We start from the raw sequence: 20,379 nt of genomic DNA, 5'->3' as shown, positions 1-20,379 counted from the left end.
CAGACTTGTGCTTTTTATTCTCCCACTTGAAAAAATACTTGGCAAAGCCTCACCTTTACAGCCACACTCCTTTCTGGACTTTGCCCCAAGCTATTATCCATCCTGCCAAAGATGACTTACCTTTTCTGCAGCAGGTAGTTTCTTAGATTCCAGAAGTCTGCATTATTATTTTCTTTTTCTTCCAGATGGTGTAGACTAGTAGACAGCTTGCATGTGATTAAAGATTTATGGAGAAAAAAGTATTTCTCAGGTGCAGTTCACTGTGTGACCTTAGAGTGAAAAATTGTACCCTAAAAGGGCATAAGACTATAAAAGTGGTTCTAGACAAACAGCTGTACATACTGGTGTTCAAGAATGAGACAGGATTAAAAGGTGATGTGCAGGTAAGTAAGGCCTAGAACAGTACATCTTGCAGGGTTGCACACTGACAGACTTTTTTCATTCCCACCCTAAAAGAAGGGGGACAAAACTTCTTTTAAAGTAATACTAGCTGTTCATAAATATAGTAATGGTGTTCAGTGCAGTGGTTTAGCGTAGCTTGGTTCCTGCCTCATTTAGCTAGTATTTTTAACACTGAAGCATTCCTGCAGGAGGCTGATAGGCTTTTTTAAGCTATATGTTCAGTTCAGAACATACATTACAACATTTCTGCTGAGGTATAGATGCTTTCTACTTTGTGGTAAGAATAGACTTCACAGGAAGACAACGGATGTAACGTCATCTACACAGTCCTTATACTGAGTTTCTTAGTGCTTTTGGAAAGTGATTCATAGCAGGACAAACCAACATACTGACATTCCTCAGCAAGCTGCAATTTAATGTTAGAGTAGGATGCTCAAGTTACTGACTGGAGAAGCAGCTTTACCTGTTCACAGGCAGGAAAAAAAAAAAAAAAACACACCTAAAACCTGCTGTTTTGAAGAGACACAGTTAAGCCTCACCTTTGTGCTGCACAGACAGAAGAAAAATGAAACACTAGTTTAACATAATCCCAAGTTAAGGATGTTCTAAGCTTCAGGAAGAGCCAAACCAAGACATTTAGCACTTAACAGTCAAGTCTTTTTAAAGAATGATCAGAGATATTAAGACATACAGAAAAAAAGTGTTTTTATTAGCATTGTTACAGGCAATGCATACATAAGAACTGATCCTTAAAGTGTACAACCCCCAGCCAAGTTTAAAGCAAGAGAATCAGCAGATTGAGATCTATATTGTACACATGTGCAGTAACAGGATCTCTCCGGACCTTCCAACAGAAGAGACTGAAATCACTTTACAAAAAAAAATGTAAATAACACCCATTTTAAAAAAGTACCAGCTCCTAACAAGCTGGCAGAGCATCAAAAATATCAAACAGGGGAGTTGTCCAATCATAAAGAGTTCCTATAAGGTTTGAGTATTGCGCTGTTCACACCCTGCATATGCCAGGCATTGTGTTTAAAGCTTAGTAAAAAATACACACCTAAGAGACAAGGTGGAGTTTAGATTTCAGATTTCAATTTTGTCAGTTGTTACTAAATTTCTTTAAATACAATATCAGTATAATTAAATTAATCACTGGATGGCAGCAGTACCAAGAATGAATTTTTTCCCTTTGTTAAGAGTTTTGAAGTTGAGTAGATGTGTATTAGCAACATCCCTGTGTGGAATCTTTTGCTGACATTACCTTATGCCAATTCCAAAAAAAAAGCACCCTTAAAAACTTTTAGCTTGTTTCTAAGTGGGTAAATATTTAAACTAGTTAGCAAAATTAAATATCAGAATTTTCGGTTATTTTTGTGCATAGTTAAATGCTGCAAGATGATTTCACATTTAATAAAGCAGACTTTGAGAAGAAGCAATTTGCAAGAAAAGGTGTTTCCTTACAACATCAATCTTAGTCTTAGCTCAGGGAAAATATTACTTTTTTCTGCTTCTTCAATTGCTTTCTATCTACACGGTGTTTGAGTGCAAGTCATTAAATTGTTTGATATCCAGCATGGCTTCTCTTTCTGCCAATCAAGTAAGCAATCAAGACAATTAGAACAAGACCAGCAAGGGCTGCACCAACTATTATTGGGATCAGCATGTTATTTTCATCTAGTTGGCATTCTTCCACTGAAAAGAGAAGAAAATTCACATTAGGTGCTAGTCCACCAACAGATGGGTATATATCCATAAAGTCAAGTTTCCACTCTCAGCACATAGATAAAACTGGCTTGAGTTAACTTCTAACTTAGCTTGCCAGCAACCAAAATGAAACAAAGTTCAATAACTATGATCATTCGGGATCAAGTCTTTCCAGTATTTGTTGCATGCACAACATAGATTTGTAATTGTTTCCTTCAAGTGTTACTAGTGTTACGCACATAAATTTGTGCATCCAAGCAGACCCTTCCCTTCAGCCTTTTTGCTTTAACCCCAGTCACAAAGAGAGTGTAAACTAAAGCAGTTGGGAGTTTCCCAGATCTTTACCCCTTCAATATAATTGCCTGTGAAGAGTAAGGAGGAAAAGTTAATGCTCTTCCTTAACTCTTCTCTAGATTAAGAAATACTACTTATTTCAAAGCTGCTTTTTACATACTTCTTGTATTAGCTTCAACTCAAGACATTATCAACTCCTACCCCATCCGTAACAGGGCATGCAGAAACTGAGCATAGCACTTAAGAGCTGACTTTGACTGCAGAATAAAATGAAATTGATTAAAATATTGAATGTGTGTGTCAAAGTGTAAGTTGAAAAGCTTTGATAGATTTTACAAATATAAACCCTCTTACCTGGCCCAAATTTGTCTCCATCAACCTTGAAAACCTGTATCTGAACGTTAAATACGTTGACAAGAGCTTTGTCTGAGACCCAGAGATTCTCCTCTGCACTGCACTTGTAGGAGTTCCCTACTGAAGCTCTCAGCTCACTCATACTGTTGTTATATGCTTCAAACTTTGGAACTGTGCAAAAGAAAATCTTGTTACAGAATCTTGAACAGGTGCAAGCTCATAGGGCTTAAAGACAATCATCCCTTACATTCATCCCTTCCTTTAATGCAGGCAAACCATAATATTTATAAATAAGTCATCTAAAATAAAATTCTGAAGAGACCCTACCTTTTGCTTCAGAAGGCAGTGTCATGCTCACATTCACACCTTGCAGAAAGAATTTTTCAGTACTTGCATTCTTTAAAAGAAAGACCGGTAGTTGTCATTTAACCTACTGATGTACAAAATAAGCTGCTAAGATTAGGGTTCAATTCTGCATGCAGTTAGAGAAAGGTTTTCAAAGCACAGTCTTTCATTGAAATGCTAGCATCCTAAAGAGGAGCTTAGTCACACCTTTAAATACAAAAGCCACAGGAGGTATCCACCTTAAAGGAGGTTATGGGGGGCTGGGGAGGAGGAGGGGGAACTGTTGCTATCAGACTGCTGACCTGACCTCCACACTGAAGTCTGTCTCAATTAACCAGGACAGGGTGCAATGACCTCACCTGTGCTACAGGTACAGCTTTAAAGCAGCTAGGTACCACATAACTAGAGATGTGGAAAGTCATTTAATAGTGACAGATCAAGGCGACCATATTTCATCAATCCAATGTATAGTAAAAGCAGCATGAACTTCCCTGGAATCAGTTCTCAACAGTACACAGCTGCTAATGCAGCACTGGGGCAGGGCTGTTGGAAACAGCGATCCCAACCACTGCAGGAGACCTTAAGAAAAGCACACAACCCTTATGCTGTATACAGAACATAAATGAGGATTTAAATCTAATTCCACACTTTGACCATTAGATGATATAACTATTTGTCCTGGGCTATATTCCTCTGCTACAAGTTGTTCCCACTTTGGATAAAAAGCCTGGAAGTGTGAGCAATGCAATTGCTTAAAGCAATTCCCTTTGTCTGCAATGGGAATTTCTGATAAGTTGAGTCAAAGTACGTGTGTACCTGTATTTTCCTTCCTCCCACTTACCCAAATATTAACCCCCCTAAATCTATTAAAGTAAAGAAGGTATTCCCCTTCTAAGAGCAAAAGATGTAGCTACAGGACTCGCCCCAATCAACTTCACATCAAAACTACTGCACACCCTACATACTTTGTCTAGAAATCTTACCAATGCAAAGTGAAAGATAAGCTTTGTTTTCTCAAAAGTCAACGTCAAGAAGGCAGAAGTATTGCTGCATGTCCCAGAAGAAGTTGTATTATGTGGTATGAAATTCAACAAATCTAATCCAATCTATGAGAGAAGAGAATCAATTATGACACTTAATGTCCTTTAAAAGACTAATATACTACTACATGGATCAGTCAGCTTCTATTTTACTTGTACTCACATGCATACAATGCTATATCTGCCTGCCCATTTCACAGACAAGCAGGCAGATACATGCACACAGTATGGATTGGTRTAAACTGCAGAGCACCAGGCTGGCCCAGAGGACAAACRCACACAAAACAAAGCTTTCCTCAGTCCCAGTTGGCTGCAGCCAGTAACCTGCTGCTTTACCCACACCACACTTGCTCCTAGGTACATAAGGAAAACAGTAACCACCACTACAGAGGTGGCAACAAGCTACAAAATCCTGCTTCAACAGAGTGGAGAAGCACTCATGAAGAACGCCTGCAATCATGATCTTGCAAGTCACTTCAGTTTAATACATTTTAGCTTTACCCATGGTACATGACTTCATACTGTGCTGTGTCTGCATACTGTCACAGGCTAAAGGTACTTGCAGAATAATGACACAAAACATTGGCAGGTCTTAGAGTAACTGATCCTCATGGGACTTGGAAAACCTATTTACTATCCCCCTCAGTGGTCATTGGGTTATAAATCAGCTGTTCCAGCAGTGCTAGAGTGTAATGCTGCAGGAAGTAGCTTGGGGAATTTCACACAACAAAGATGGTTGTAACACATTTCCCATCATAACCAGCTAGTGTACAGCCAAACCCCAGTCATCAAGTGCTCAATTTTTCCTCAGTCATTACCATATGTGTACGCGTTAACAACATATGCGGACCCTGAATAAACTACAGAAAAGAAGCCATAGTTGCATTTGCCTACAGTTGTCCTGTTGACCTCAGGTCAAGCTATAGGATAGGAAAAAAATTTCCAACCAAAGGTCCATATAACAGAGAGCTTGTACATTTTTTTCAGTTTCCTATTGAGGGCCTATTTGCATCAACAATGGAAGGAAACAACCTACGCTGGGCCAGATTTTTATTTTCTGATATCCGAGTACAAATTCTAGTATTTAAGTAACATTTTAAAACCCATCTAGATAATATCTGATAAAGAACAGCCACCACTCATATTTTGATAGTTTTACTGCTTCTGGAATAGTCAAATATTACATCTGACAGATAAAGATTTTTTTCCATTCAAGAGTACTAAATTTAAAACTTGCAGTGCAGTAGAACTGTGTCAGTATTCACTAATCTAATCCAAGTGAAACAATTTAAATACAGCACAATGGAGGAACACTGTGAAGATRCAGGATTTTATAAAAGTTAGCCTGTAATAATTTAGCAAGTTTTCCCCAAAGAAATCTAAAGGTTTTGAAGAAAAATATACCTTTTCATCTTTTTTTAGATAGGTGACATTAAGCTGCAACCCCATGGAGGCAAGCACACAGGTTCCATTTGCACCAGTCACATTGTATTTACCAACAGTAGGATTTTGTGGCAATGCAGTTGGTGCTGGGCTAGTTGTTGGAAGCTGGCTAGTGGTCTGTCTAGGAGTTGTAGTCATTACAGTAGTAGAGATCATATCTTCAGCACATTCTGTCTCTGGAGAGAAAGAAATGTAGACAATCAAAATGAAACTACACAATAATCTACCTTTTCTCAATCCTGAAGRGGAAGGAGGATACTAAGAGGAGGCTCAAGTGACTATCCCTTAAACCTCTGTGGTTTAAACATGTGTGCTAGAGGTAGAGGGATAGTTCTCAGGCCCAGTATGAAAAGCAGTCCCTGATGAGATGTGCTGTTTTGGTCCCCCTCTTTTCACCCACTACACTACCAGTTTGCAAGGATCTGAACTCTGGCAGTACCTGAAGGAATATTAAAATACTACTGGACTTCTCAAGTCCTCATAGCAGTGCTGTGGCTCTTTATCCTTAACAATGTTATCCTAAGACACTGCTTTTGCTGGCAAGTGTTCCGATATAGCTTTTCCCTTGGAGTCTCATGCCCATTCTCCCTGGAGTCCTGCATTAGTAGCTATCTTCCATACCCACTATCTGAGATTAAAAAGAGTCTTAAATCAGACTGCCTTCTCTGGTCATCCAGTTCAGCACCAACTTCCAAGGCAGTGAGATAGAGGGGAAACAGTGGCTTCAACTTACTTGCCAGAACAGTCAGAAACACCTGGCAGAAAAATCTTAACTCGTTCTGGGACCTGAGAAAGCGCCTGTATTAAATGTCCAAAACAAAACTAAAGGTCACAGCAAAGATATTACTGCAGTACAGGCTTCCAAGTTCCAAGCCAAAGTCATGTCCCTCTTTCAGGGATAACAGCTTACAGCCTTACAAGGATGACAGCAACTACAGCAGCACTACAAGTTGTCTCAAATCTGACTGAAAGAACCTACTGCTAAGATTTAAATCATATGCTCCTTGCAGATGGTAGACATCTGATGTATAGTCTCCATACTCAAACGATGACTTAACTTCAGATTAAGAGTCAGAAAGAGGAACTCTACTTCAAATGCAAGCTAATCACACCTTCCGAACACAGACTCCAATGCAGTACACTTCCTATTTCTGCTCCATTTCTGGAAGGTGAAAGAGCAGAAGCAAGGGAGATGAAGGGAGGGAAAATTCTTTCTACAAGAGTAGAAAGAAGGAACTGTTCTGGGAAGAATGCTGTGGTCAAGTATGCAGATAAAGATACAAAAAGGGTAAAGCAAAGATTCTTGAGCTACTTGAACAAAAGTAGTAAGAAAAAAGGAGATAGGTGATTGTGCAGTAGGAATAAAAAAAATCTGGATGCATTCCCAAGATGATAATAAAAGATAATAATAAAAACCAAAGGAAGATACTAATATAAAAAACTAAGCATGGCAGCATGGACAACAGGAATGTGGAAATGAAAACAGAACAAAGGCCTTGCACACAGACCAAATAGTGTCTATCCCAAGATCATATGAAGTCATGTATCTTGCTGAGGGTTTTAATAGTTTCATCAAGGCACAGTGATATCGTAGGATGAAGAAAAACAACTGTGAGGAAGTGATCCTGACAACTTAAAGACACTCTAGATTAGAATGAAGAGAAAGAAGGAAGTAGAAATAGAAAGTTGATCAAATGCTAATAAACTTTTGTTGCATAAGATAATGGAAGTAACACCCTCCCAAAATAATGCAATACTGAATTTTTTTTAACCAAAAGAATGTGCAAGACCAGGTAATAAGTGATGTTGAAAGAAAAAGCATTACACAGTTTTCAGTGAACTTTAATTTTGGAAATTAAAAAAGTTTTTCCCATGAATGGTATGGCTTATGTTGAGAAACGACTGACCAAAAAACTAATTCACACTGAAATTTGGACCAGTAGTGTGAGGCGCCACAAAAAGTCAACTCTGGGATTATGATGCATCAGGCAAGGTATCTCATGGAGAGATGGGGTAAAGAATATCTATTATATATCTAATAGCCCTGTAGAAGGCATTTTTTAATGAATCCATCACACACCACCACTGATCTATTAGTCATAGGATTGATTTCAATTCAACAGATGCATGAATAGGATTACCAGGATAAGAATGTTAAGTTCTACATTTCCCTCAGAAGATGAAAGACTTCCTATTCAGCCCAACAAAACCATGGCAAAGACTTACTAGTGCCTAATATTCCATGGGTGAGAAAGCAAGAGAAAGCCATATAAGCTGAACAGCGTTGCCACAAAAAACAAGCAGCATGAACACATGATGGAAATTGTTTGTCCTCTTAACATTAGAGCAGAGAAATTGAGATGCTTTTTCAGGATAAAAATTATTTTGTGATCGAGACTGATAAGAGAAGGAACATCATTTCTTACAGCTTCTGTGAAACTTCCTGTAAAAAGATGCATGCATCTACTCCCTACAGGCCATTGTATCACGAGCTTTCCCCAGAGCACATGGGAACTAGTTTAAACTACTGTGGGAGAAGTGTACTCTTAAGTGGTCTGACCCTCCTCAAACTAGGCTTCTGGCCACGTGCCTGGCTTACCTATTGCAGCATGTTTATACCCATATGCATGAATGGAAGGAATGGTCCATAATGCCTATAAAAAACCCATAGGAATAGCATCTTCCAGTCATAGATGCTGACATCCCTACAGAGAAAAGCTCAAGCAACTTCATTAACAATTTCAACAGATGCCACMAACCACACAGCTATCAGCTTCAGGTCCAGTCTGTACCTACCTAGATAAGATTAGTCAGGGCTTCGAAGAAATAACTTATCATTGAAAATGGTATTAGCTTACCAAATACACTTTTTTTGGCCACTAGATACCTACTATTTACACTGACAGTGCCATTTGCAATGTAGGCTTCCAAAGTAACATTGCTAAAAGTGATGTTCACATTCTTCATAYTGACGTGCTTGGAGTTGATGCATCTGTATTTTGTGCCCATATCTGCCTGAATATCAGATTTATGCGATACTTTCACCACTTTGCCTGTAAAAGGATTACACTGCATTAGAATTTAACAGTACTTACAGAAACAAATCAGTACTACATCTGGAAGGGTTGCACAATGGAAAGAACAGGAAGTTTTCATTTTACCTTCAGTTGAGTTATGGAACACAGTTCTATCTGACAGATTGTAGTGGAAAATTAACTCTTCAACTTGGTACTGGTTTGCACTCTTCATGAAATTCAGGCTTAATGAATGTCCTGCTCCAAAACCCAATGCCAGAATTGGTCGAGATGTGTTACGTTTACCACATGTGCTTCGTTGCAGTACTGTGGCATTTTGTGGAAGAAAGAAGTGTACAACCTGAGGGGTATAAAACAAAACACATAAATGGGATAATACAACAGACTTTCCTTACTGCTTTTCAAACAGCCTATGCAACTGCTTCAAAACAGCCAGCATTCACATAGCCTGTCAGCTGTCTATTTATATACATGTATCCACTCTCCCAACAAATAGCATGGTACTGGTGCTCGGATTTCTAAGGATATTGGTCCYTGTGAAATTTGAGGACAAAACAGTACACTCACAGCACTTAGACCTTGTTCTTTAAACCAGCACTATGAATTTGCATGGACACCTGTAACTAGATAAATCAAATCTGGCAAATTCTGATACAGGTGAAAAATGAGAGTTTAGTCTTTGTTTCTTGTACTACAGTTGAGTAAGCAGAACAGAAGCACACAGTACAGTCTGCATAGTTTGGCTATAAATCTTCAAGTTCATTACGTATTGACCAGTAGCTCAGTACCTGAAGACAAAAATACAACATTTAGTGGAAAGTCTGAGCTCATGATTTACAAGGAACAGCCAAAGCCACATGAGAGCAGCCACCTCTGAAAAAATTTGGCATAGCAGTATCAGCAGGATTTGAGACCATCAGCCTGAAGTGGACTATTCAATGTAGCTCCCAGATCAAAAAAATCCCACGTAGTAGATGTGCCAGTAGCAAAGYAGTAGGATTTTTTCCCTTCTAATTTCATGTTACACTAATTAATAGAAAAAAAAACAAATTCAACAAGATTGCCTTAAAACATGCAATTGCAATGGCATTATAAATACAAAATTCCCATTCAAAGAGCGATAACAAACAATTAAATTGAAAAGCAGAGTATTTGGAAATAAAAATTCTTAATTTTCCTTAATAGATTTTGCTATTATATTGACTTTTGCTGTTAATGCTGAACAACCTGTGTACACTGGTCTGCAGACACACTGAAATATGCTGAGACCTACATAAAAGAGTCACAGATTTCAGGGAAGTTTAAAAGCAACCTACTAATAGGCATTTCAAATTTAGTCCACATAAGTAATTGCAATGATCGAGTCCACCTAAAGGAGACTGGTAGCACTTTTTCTTTATGGTCCCAATAAAAGCCATGTTAGCTGCCAATAGAACTTGTATGGCATTTCAGTTGCAAAGGTTGCTTCATGCATTTATTATTTGTGGTGGTTGCAGGTAGTCTTAGTCCTGTTTAATTAGAGGAAGCATAAGTAATAAAGGAAAAATTGAAGAAACTTGACTAGAAGGAGGGATTGTTTGTGGCAGCTGCTTTTCAGGCTTACATATTTGTTTGAAATTTCAGGTGCACGCTTGCAATAATACTACATACACATTTTTTAATACAAGTTAGAGGTAAGCAGTGAGCTACTCCCCTCACCTCTTTTTGCCCATTGCTGTTGTATTCCACTGAGAAGGCCACTGTCATATCAGCCACTATGCAGACATTACCACTTGAATCTTTCACATCAAATGAAGCAGCAGCCTGTAAAAAGCCTGTTAAGAATGGCAAGTAGTTTATGTCACATGAGTTTTTATTTTAGATCTGAGAGGCAAACATATACAACTCCATATTTTATGATTACMTTCTAAACTTCACAGTTGAATTTGAAACTTGAGTAAGCCTCTACTAGCCTCAATACTACTAAAGAAAATTTAACATCTACTAGTGTCTAAAAGACAAAAACCACCCAAACCAAAACTATTGACATGCCTGCTCATTAGAAAATAAGAAAAACTTGTAACGAAGTCTACTGATCATACTGTTCAAGGCAACTACACAGGGTTCACATGCTAGAGAGCAAAGAGTTTGCAAGTTTCAGACAGAACTGACTTTGCGTATTTGATCCTGCCTAGGCGCTCAGTCTTCCCCTCGCAGCACACCACACAGCCTTCATTCCCRCTGTACCAGGACACTCAGCTGCACATGCCCTGAATGCAGCATTTAGAAGGCTTGCATCGACTGCAGATGTTTTGGAGGCACTGCCAAAAATAGGGTGACAGAGTGAGCCATCCTTGCCAGGAGAACTTCTCTTTACCATCATCATGCTCTCCACAGGAGGAGGGTGGGGGGCCAAGACCTTGACACAGACTGAGGTTATGTTTTCCTGACTGGTTTAAGCTAATCTAAGACTGAGCTGCTGACAGAAGTGTGGTTTCTCCACATACAGTCACTTCCTCCAGCCCCAGTGCTCAGAGCACTGATGTGACCACACCGCACAAGTGCTAGTGCASACTTAACCGGGCAAGAGCACGCAGCTAGAGCAGCGCAGTATCATCCCTTCTGACAGCAGTATGGACTTAGCTCAGCTTACACTGACAATGAAACCTGAGTAGCTACAAACYATCTGAAATAAGAGCAAACTGGACAGCATTCAGGTATCTGGAATCATACCACAATGTTCACACTTAAAGACATTTTCTTTATTTTTCTGATTATGGCCTTTTACCAYGTGCACCAGAAGCAAATCTCACTGCAAAAAACCTGCACTAATTTATGCTAGCATGTTATCATCTTGCATTTGCAACAACCTCAGTCCTACAGAAAATCCGAAAAAGCAGCTGCAAGACAATCCATTCAATTTATCTAAAGCAAATAAGCTTTAAAGAGTCAAGCATACTAATCCATTCAACTGCTGATATGGCAAAAAGATCCAGCTGAGAGATGACTCATTATCTAACTTTCCCCCCAAAAAAAGGTTTTTAAAAAGCAAATGTCAAATTTAAAAWTTTTTGCTACAAAACTATAATGCATACAATTGGATTATGGTAATTCTTAGGAAGAGTTGTACTTCTGTGAACAGGACCTAGGTACTTGGCACTTCAGCCATAACAACACACTGGGAACAGTTCTTCTGGCACTCAGCAAGTATTTGAAATTGTCTTGACAATATATCCTTCCCAGTAGCAAAGGAGATCAAAACTTAAATTCATACACTTTCTTCAGTTTAAAGAGTCTAGACTCAAAGATAGACATAAAAAGAAATTGCTTAAAAATGAATAGCATAGAAAAATGATCATTTCAAAGCAAAATTGTCTTACCTCAGGCTTTATGTCAAGCTATATCATTCAAGAAAATATATGTACTCATAAGGAAAATCTTATCCACTGCAATTCAATGCAGCACTAGAAATAACCGAGGTTCTTCCATATGGAACTTCAGTTTGCAATGTTTTCAAGTTGAATTCACATTTGGAACTTATTTACATTTTACCTAAACACTTGTTTTCTCAAGAACAGAGCTGGTCATACTTTCTTGATTTCCAGCACTGCATAGAAAACAGTGTAGAAGCAGGGAATAACGGTTCACAGCTGTTTCAACTAACACTACCAATGAAAAATGCCATAGAACCAAGATCTTCAGCATGGATGCTGACTCCCAGGTTTGATACCTATTAGAAAACCTGATGATTTTTGAGCTAAGAATAAGCAAAGTAGTAATAGGCAGTAAAAGAATGCAARAAGTTAGGAAAAATGGTTTTGAAGGGGAATGCAGCGCAAAGAGACTACTAAACAGCACGAAGACAACATTGATGACTTAAAAGAAAACACATAAGGCCTGTCCACTCCAGATGATTCAAGAGGAACTGAATTCTCCAAATGAAAGATGTRTAGGTACCAAATGGAAGAGAGATGCTGGGAATGAAGAGCAAACAAATCACCCTTAACAACWGCAAGTAAAAAAGAGTAAGATGTCATAACAAACAGTAGCCTACACTAGACTCCGCAATGTTAAATTCACATCATGATATGAATCCAGATTTTGTTAGTGTGGAACAAGCCCTCCAAAACCCCACTCCTCCTTAATAAGTGTTAAGCAGCTACTGGATTTATGATGAGTACRCATGAAGCACGAGACATCGAGCTGTCCTTGATGAAGTGGCAAAAGAGGGCTGTTTCACTGTGAATAAGCCGACATTCACGAGGACAGTGGTCAGAGCAAGCACTGTGCTGTTGGCATTATCCACTCCCATGGTCTTGGGGGCAGGGATAGACAGCAATTCAACAGGAACGACTGAAAATAAGGGCTAGAGAGGCAAAGAAGAATTAGAAAAAAACCTTAAGGAACAAAATCAAGATATCGAAGGAAAGAAGTTCCCCTCCCTTTTTACCCTGTCCAGCTTGAGGCAGAAGAACAGCTCACTGGGTTTGGCAGGAAAGTAGCTGTTGAGCTTGCAAAAGCAATTTCAGTGTCGACTAGTGCTAATGCATGAATCATCACCAGCCCACAAACAGTAATAGCCCACAGTCAAAATGTCAAGAATCCAGAAAAGCAAACTTCTGAATCAGTCTGTTCTAGAAATATTTCTAAGTTACATAAAGCAATTAAATTTCCTAAAGTAATGCTCAATTTTAACATGGTGTATCATTAACAAATACTACAAGTTGAGAATATTGCTTGTACTTCTGATAACAATGTTATGTCCTGCACTTTTTAAAACAAAAGCTGATATAACCTCCAGTCTCTTAGCTTTGTACTTTAAACACTCTTCCTAATAAGCTGCTGGATCCCATGGGACAACTATCTGCTCCACAGCAAGTGCAGTACTTCTGATTTACATSACTGAACAGCCTCCTAGACTTCTCAAATGTTTGAGAATGTTGAATTTGTTTCATTCTGCTGGAAATAAAAACGTACTAGCACCACAGAAACCTCACTTAGTCCARATGTTTCCTTTGTACTCCAGCAGATTCCTTTAAAAGGGCTACTTTCACATACAATCTTCAATTGCAAATATACAGTTATAATAAAGATAAGATAATCTCTCCTTTTGAAGTTCATTTCTTAAATTATCTTGTCATACAAGGAAGACTGTAGGAGAAAATTTCTTGAGCAGCTAAGTATGTTACTTCAATTAAATCTAACATCCTTCATTATTTAACAAACATCAAAAAGATATACTCTGAAATAAAATAAATCAAAGAAAAATATACTCTGAAATAAGTCAAAGAAAAKACAATCTCCTTTCTCATGTAACAACTTGTCTTGAACTGATTTACCACACGGCATTAAATTTGTTTTAAACTGAGAACTCCAATGATAGCAAAACAATTGGGTACATTTGAATGATCCATATTTGAACCCTGTTCCTTTTGGAGATGGTTTTCACAATGCCAGGACTCCCCACTTCTTGACCTCAAAGATGCTTTCAGTTTTCAAACTTATTACTTAAATTCTAGGAGTCAAGCATATCTACCTTTGAGCCATTCTCCTGCATGATGGTAAATTATCCATTATGTGAGGAAGAGATGAATATTTGTTGCTCTAAAAGCATATATAAAAGTATATAAAATTTATAAAAAGCATATGTTAATGGCAATTGTTTACATTGACTGCATACAAAAAAGGACTTCAGTTACAATCAGTGATTTATTTCCAAGTTTCATTAGAAACATGGAACACTAAAGATCTCAAACAGAAAAGCCACTTTTATATAATTTGGGATTTTGTCATTGTATTCATTTATTCATTTTCCCCACATAAATAAAAAGCCCCTTTAGTTCTTCCCTGCCCTTCGCCTGAAAAAAAAAAAGAAAAGAAAAAAAAAAAAGAAAAACTGCAAGCCATCTGAATCTATCTGCATATAAAGTTCACATCATAAGCAGTTTAAGTGATACGGGTATCCTATGGCTTGGATTATAGTTATTCAGCATACCTGCAAATAAGGTTAGGGAAGAAAACCATGGTTACAGTGTAGTTTATCTGAAGGTGCCTCCCTCAAGCACCATGACAGTGGTTCAGAATATCACATCACATCAACCAGTCATGCACCCTAAAATCTCCACTTGGCTACAACCTACCCTGTAATCACTATTCAGTACTCTGAAGCTAAGGGATACTCATTAACACACTCCAACACCACACAACCATTTTACATCTAAGCTACTGAAGTCAGTATTTTAACACTGCCCTGTACCTTGGCCAAGGCATTTGGGGGGTTCYTGGGGTGTAATGAACACTGCTATCTATGTGGCATTGATCACAGGAAGTACAAAATGCTGATTCTGATTTAAATAAGTAATCTAAATCTGACCAAATAAATAATTTTGCTTTGTAGAACACATGAAACCAGATGTCCACTAATTCACTCATTCTGATGGTTCCAGAGAATCCTGTCACCTCACTGGCATTTTTGTGAGTAAATCAGTGATTTCAGTGCTTTAGGGATTTATGCAAGAGATAGGAGAGTCCACTTAGGAAGAATTAATTCCCTATCTTCTAATCACTTGTCTTCTAATGTAGTACTATTCCCAGAGATATTCCTGGTACAAGTCCAATCTCAGAAGAAAAAAGCAAGATCAYTTGCTTCGGATCCAAGATCTGCACTACCTGGGCAGTGCTGGAAAAACAAGACTTTTTTTTTTTTCTTTTATAAAGACAGTACTTCTGACCTATTAATACTTCTTTTTTTGTTTGTTTTTGTTTTAAGAGAGAAAAAAATGAAAGCAGAAAAATCCCTTCACAGACTTTACATATGAATCATTTTGCTTGAAGCAAGATGGCCTTCATAAAATTATGAGTGTTTCACCTGTCATTAGTGGACTTAAGAAACTAAACAGAGGAGAGTATCTGAAAAGCACATGAGAAAAAGCTGGCTTCTGTTGGACATGCTTGAACACGAATGGAGTGGTAAAAAAGAGGGAACAAAGCTTTATTCAAAGATGGACAAGTGTACTTCAGGGGAGAAAAAAAGAGAATCAGCTGCACTTGTGCAGGTGCAGTATCTCATTGTACCAAGTTCAAGATCCAACCCTAGCAAATGCATCTTTGCCAAGCAACGGGGACAAGTTCATGCAGTCAGCCTCGGATTCCATTTTTAATATTGTTGATTTAAGTTAATGTGGTAAATGTTTTGTACAGTTTACTTAGAAAAAAATGTTTTGCAATTCAAGTTCACAGCAGAATGACTTCTGTCTTTATAAACGCTTTCATAAAGGTATAAAAGCATCATAAAGGAAGGGCTACTCAGCAGCTGTGCTCTTGCTGTTCAGCCAGATAATTGCACAACTGCATCAAATTTAGTCACATGAAACTTCTTTATGGTTTACTGTTTTATGGAAGGAAGTCTTGGGATGGTCTACAGCAGCTGATGACATGAGTCCAAGGGAACTCTGAATTACCATTGCTAGACCTTTTTCAGCATCCCCACAAGTTCATTTTGCACTTGCCCAGGTAATTGCAGCTGTGCCACAGCACACAGCTAACACAAATCATGTAAGGTAACTGAGAGCCAAAGACAACCTTTTGAGGAAGGAATATGGTGTTGACAATGTGAATAGAAAGCCTGCTCAGAGGACAGCCAAATGGAAAAAAGATAATAAACCAACTGCCTTAGTATGCCACTCTCCTATTCCAATCAAGACAAGAGTAGATCTCACTCTTAGCAAATGAAGTAGGCAAGAAAGTAAAGTCTTACTATTGTCCCCGTATTACAGACTGTAAATTCTGCCTAGTAAGAAATTACAAACCAYTACAGGTTAATACAGAAAAACTAAACGTATCAAAGCAGCAGTTAGATGAATACCCGCTGCACAGAGCTGAATCACATTTGAAACTGCACGTTCTGCCATCAGGGTGTCAGTAAAACTCTTATATGTGTAATTGAAGTAGGAAAAGTAGTGTTAGCAGCCAGTAGTGCTGTCAAGTGACATAGAAAGCTAAGAAAGTTAGCCTTAATGTRAAAGGAATAGCAGTTTGTCTTGGAGTCAAACAAAAAGTGCATGAAAGCATGATKTATCAAATTTAAAATAAACGTGAAAGTATTAGGCATGTGATTTAGAATGAAGATAATAAAGTATTCAAATAGCTGGATGCGTCTACTACAAAGTTTAATAGAATAAATACCAAATCAATGATGGCATTAATCTTTCTCAGAGAGTTTGCAAATAATCATGTCTGACCTAAGAGCGGAAAGGATAAAGTACTGCAGTTAAGCTGAAACAAGCAGCGGGAAGGTGTGCCTTTTCAGCACTAGAAATAAGTTTCGTTTTAGACATGGAACAGGCTTGACTGAGGTTAGAGTAGTCAACTTCTCAAAAATACACCCATCTTGTCCTTCCAGCAAGGCCCTCCCCAACCCATGAGTAAAGTCTTCGACTTACCATCTGCAGCTGATTACAAACTGTCCTATCTACCACAGAACAATCTAGAAACATGTTTCATTACAAATGAAACCCGTAAATCAGTCCAAACAGGAACCTAGGGAGCATATCTCAACAGCAGCATGTCAGGGAGCCTAAGGAGTTCTTGCTCTGCAAGCAAGAAGCTGCTTTAGAAGYCAAGAAAGCTGCAAAAGTCAAAGCTGAGAGCCTATCACAGGAGGACAGACCTGGAACTAGGGTAGAAATTTTGAGACTCTGAATACACTCAAAGAAGCTATCAAGCAAAACCAATAATGCAGGCAGCAGAAAGCAGCATTTGATAAAACAGTATTTCAAATGTCACATGATGTACAAGAAGTTGTATATTTATGAAAACTACTTTATATCCAGTCTTGGACAGTTCCATACAATTAGCAATTCCAATATTATGGAAAACATAGATAATAAATTCCAGCCAATGAACGATTGTTTTATGTTTCCCCTCTCTATCCCTGCAAGTTACTGTTTCTAAGAACCATCTGTGCCTGTTATCAGGGCTGTTCTAATCAGTACATCCAATGCAAGTACTGACTAGGTTTTAAAGTCCCCTTTAGACCAGAGTTGTGCAATAGAAACACGTGCATTATGCGTCAACAACCCTGAAACGGCACCATGCTGCCTTCTGAAACTCATTTTCAGACACTTCATTATTTAGTGATACTGAACCCATGCTCGACTCTAAACTCAGATTTTTGAAGTGTTTTCTTTGACATGTTTGTGTTTCAGTAGGAAAAAAAAACAAAACAAAACAAAAAAAAACATACAGGTGCAATCGTAACCGAAGAGCACAAGCAACTCTGCTGGGTTTGGCACACTAGGCAACTGACACTTCCAGTGCTTAATGGCAGATGAGTACAACCTTCCTCCACATTTCAGAAGCAACGGGTAAGTCTGAGGGAAAAGTACTTTATCTCCCATTGCCTCTATTCCCAGTATTTACCACAGTATTATCTATAATGTTTTTTCATTTCATATGAGCTTCTGATACTTGTGAGGAAATTCGTCAGGAAATACTTAACGCTGATACACGAAATACTCAGCTTAGTGGCTTGCTGCCCAATGTGAATGAAAAACCAAAATATTAAGTAGGGCGTGGTGAGCAATTTATGAAAAAAAAAACTCAGGTGTCTCGAAGTATTGTCCCGAAATCAAGGCACTGCCAAACACTGCTTTCACATCTGACCCACCCATGTTAATCCTCCAGTCTCCTCTGATCTTTGATTTATCCTGACCCACGCTCACTCAGATGAGTCAGTTGAACCGCGAACGAGGTGCAAACRTCTGAAGAACTGGCCTCAGGTAAGCTCATTCTTCTCCATCCTGCCCCACCGCCCCACACTGTGGGGCAAGATGAAGTGAAGGCTATCTATCCACCAGGGACGCAGCACCTGTTTGCACCAAATAATTCAAAGCTAAAGTTATGTGGAAATATTCAGTTGAATAACACAGGTACAAGGTCCTAATTGCTAGTAAATATAGTTACTTTGTAATAAAATGATCAAACTTGCCTGGTTCTTCAGCAGCATCAGAAGACATACTTTACAGACCAGAAAATGACAAAGCTAAATGCACGAGAATACATTTGTAACTGCTGGGTGAGCAGAGGAAGAGTACTACAGTCCCCAAATATACTATCTGTGGTACCATTTTAAAACATGCAGGTTGATTAGGGTGCAAGCAAGCAAGCAAYTTCTATTTCAAGCCTTAACTATATTATACAAGCCGTACAAAGCACTCTCTCACTACCACAGCAGTTTAGGGCTCCAACGGTAACAAGGAAGCCTGCTGCCACTGCCGCTCACCACGGCAAGGCGGACAGCGAGCCGGGCCGGCAGCAACTGGGTGTCTGAAGCGCCCAGTGCGCCCCTCGTAAATAACAGCTTTCAAGCTCAGTAAGASAAACTGAAGCACTGTAGCCAAAGATAAAAATACTTCCTACCCAGGAAAGCTTGAAGGGGTGCGAAGGCCGTCACAGCCCCCCAGATCAGGCCGGACGATGCACCTTCAGCTGCCGTTTTTCGCAGGAGGTTATTTTGCTGCCTCCCGACGGGGCCCCCGCCCCCCCCCCACGTACACACACGCTCCCCCGCTGCCAAAGCCACATTTCAGAAGCGCGACAGCGTCGTGTGATGTGGCTTTCGGTGCAAGGTAGTTACCGGGGAAGCAGCACGCACGCCAGGCACGCTTCCCCCAGGAAAAAAAAATATATATATAAAAAGAGAAAGAAAAGAAAGAGGAAAAATAAACAACACGGTAGAGAGCCCTGTGCGCTCCTGAGCCCGTCCCACCGCGGCAGCAAGGCCTCTCCCCCGCCAGAAGCGCCGAGCAGACGGACGCGCGGAGGGAGCGCGCAGGGAAGCAGCYGCTTCGCCCTCAGGAACTCCCGGCCGCAGGTCGGCGCCGCCGGCGGCCGATGACTCCTCGGCCCGGCCCGGCCCGGCGCGGCGCGGCCCCCCGGGCAGCCCCGAGGTTACCGGCGCGGCGCAGCCCAGCCCCCCCGCCGCCTCCGCCGCGAGCAGCCGCCGCGCGCCCTGGGCGCGAGCCATGGCGGGGAGGGGGGCGGAGGAGGGGGGAGGGGGGCGAGGCGGCACCGGCGGCAGCGCGGGGACGACGGCGGCGGCGGCGGCCCGCACGGACGGCACAGGCGACGGCCCGGCTGGTCATATGACCTCTGACGTCACCGCCCGCCCGGGGGGGGGGGCTGGCACGTGACCCGCCCGCGGAGCGAAGCGGAGACCCCGGCGGGTGGGAGGGGGGAACACASCCGGGGGGAAATCTCGCGAGAGTGACCGCACCGCTTGAGGGGGGAGGGGGCGTTACTCGCGCTCCAACGGTCGCTGCCTCCGTGCCTGAGGCGGGAGTGTGGCGGCGGTGGCGGGTGCCCTGTGTGCGCACCTGCAAAATAATACTGTATAAACGCGGTTGGGGGGTGTGTGTGCAAAGGTGTAAGCCCGCGGGGCGGTGTGTATACCTAGATATATGCATAGCAGCATGGTCATGTAGTGTGTTGAGCCTTGTATGTGCACTGTGTGTGTGSTATGATTTGCACATTTAAGTGTGTATAATGCGCACGGCGTGTGTAGTGTACGCATAGYGCATATGTGTCCATACTATGATAGGAGACATGCAGGAATGAAGGTGGGCTCTCTGGTACAGATACCCAGGTCCACAGAGGTGGGTGCAGCGTTGGTGTGTGTGGTCATGCCACTAGGCGCAGGCACGTCCGCCATACACATTCCCGAGGTTCAACCCCATGTGCCCGCGTTGCACACGCCAGCCCCAGYGATGGGCCCAGGCCAC

At 40.4% G+C, this 20,379-nt stretch overlaps 1 protein-coding gene across 1 annotated transcript; it reads right to left on the bottom strand.

Annotated features, from left to right (window-relative positions):
- Nucleotides 1–1,090: 1,090 nt before the first annotated feature.
- LAMP1 (lysosome associated membrane protein 1) lies at nt 1,091–19,760 on the bottom strand. Its single transcript, XM_085320830.1, has 9 exons — nt 19,568–19,760; nt 10,319–10,434; nt 8,747–8,960; nt 8,477–8,638; nt 5,547–5,761; nt 4,086–4,208; nt 3,085–3,154; nt 2,758–2,928; nt 1,091–2,097 (listed from the first exon to the last, which is right to left on the bottom strand). The coding sequence occupies exons 1-9, from the start codon at nt 19,623–19,625 to the stop codon at nt 1,958–1,960; spliced, it is 1,269 nt and encodes a 422-aa protein (XP_085176956.1). The 5' UTR covers nt 19,626–19,760; the 3' UTR covers nt 1,091–1,957.
- Nucleotides 19,761–20,379: the final 619 nt, after the last annotated feature.

This window comes from Rhea americana, unplaced genomic scaffold, assembly GCF_003343005.1.
Source record: "Rhea americana isolate MKP2758 unplaced genomic scaffold, rheAme1 scaffold_66, whole genome shotgun sequence".
Lineage (NCBI taxonomy): Eukaryota > Metazoa > Chordata > Aves > Rheiformes > Rheidae > Rhea > Rhea americana.
Note: the sequence above shows the minus strand (reverse complement) of the source record. Positions and strands in the feature narration are given on the sequence as shown.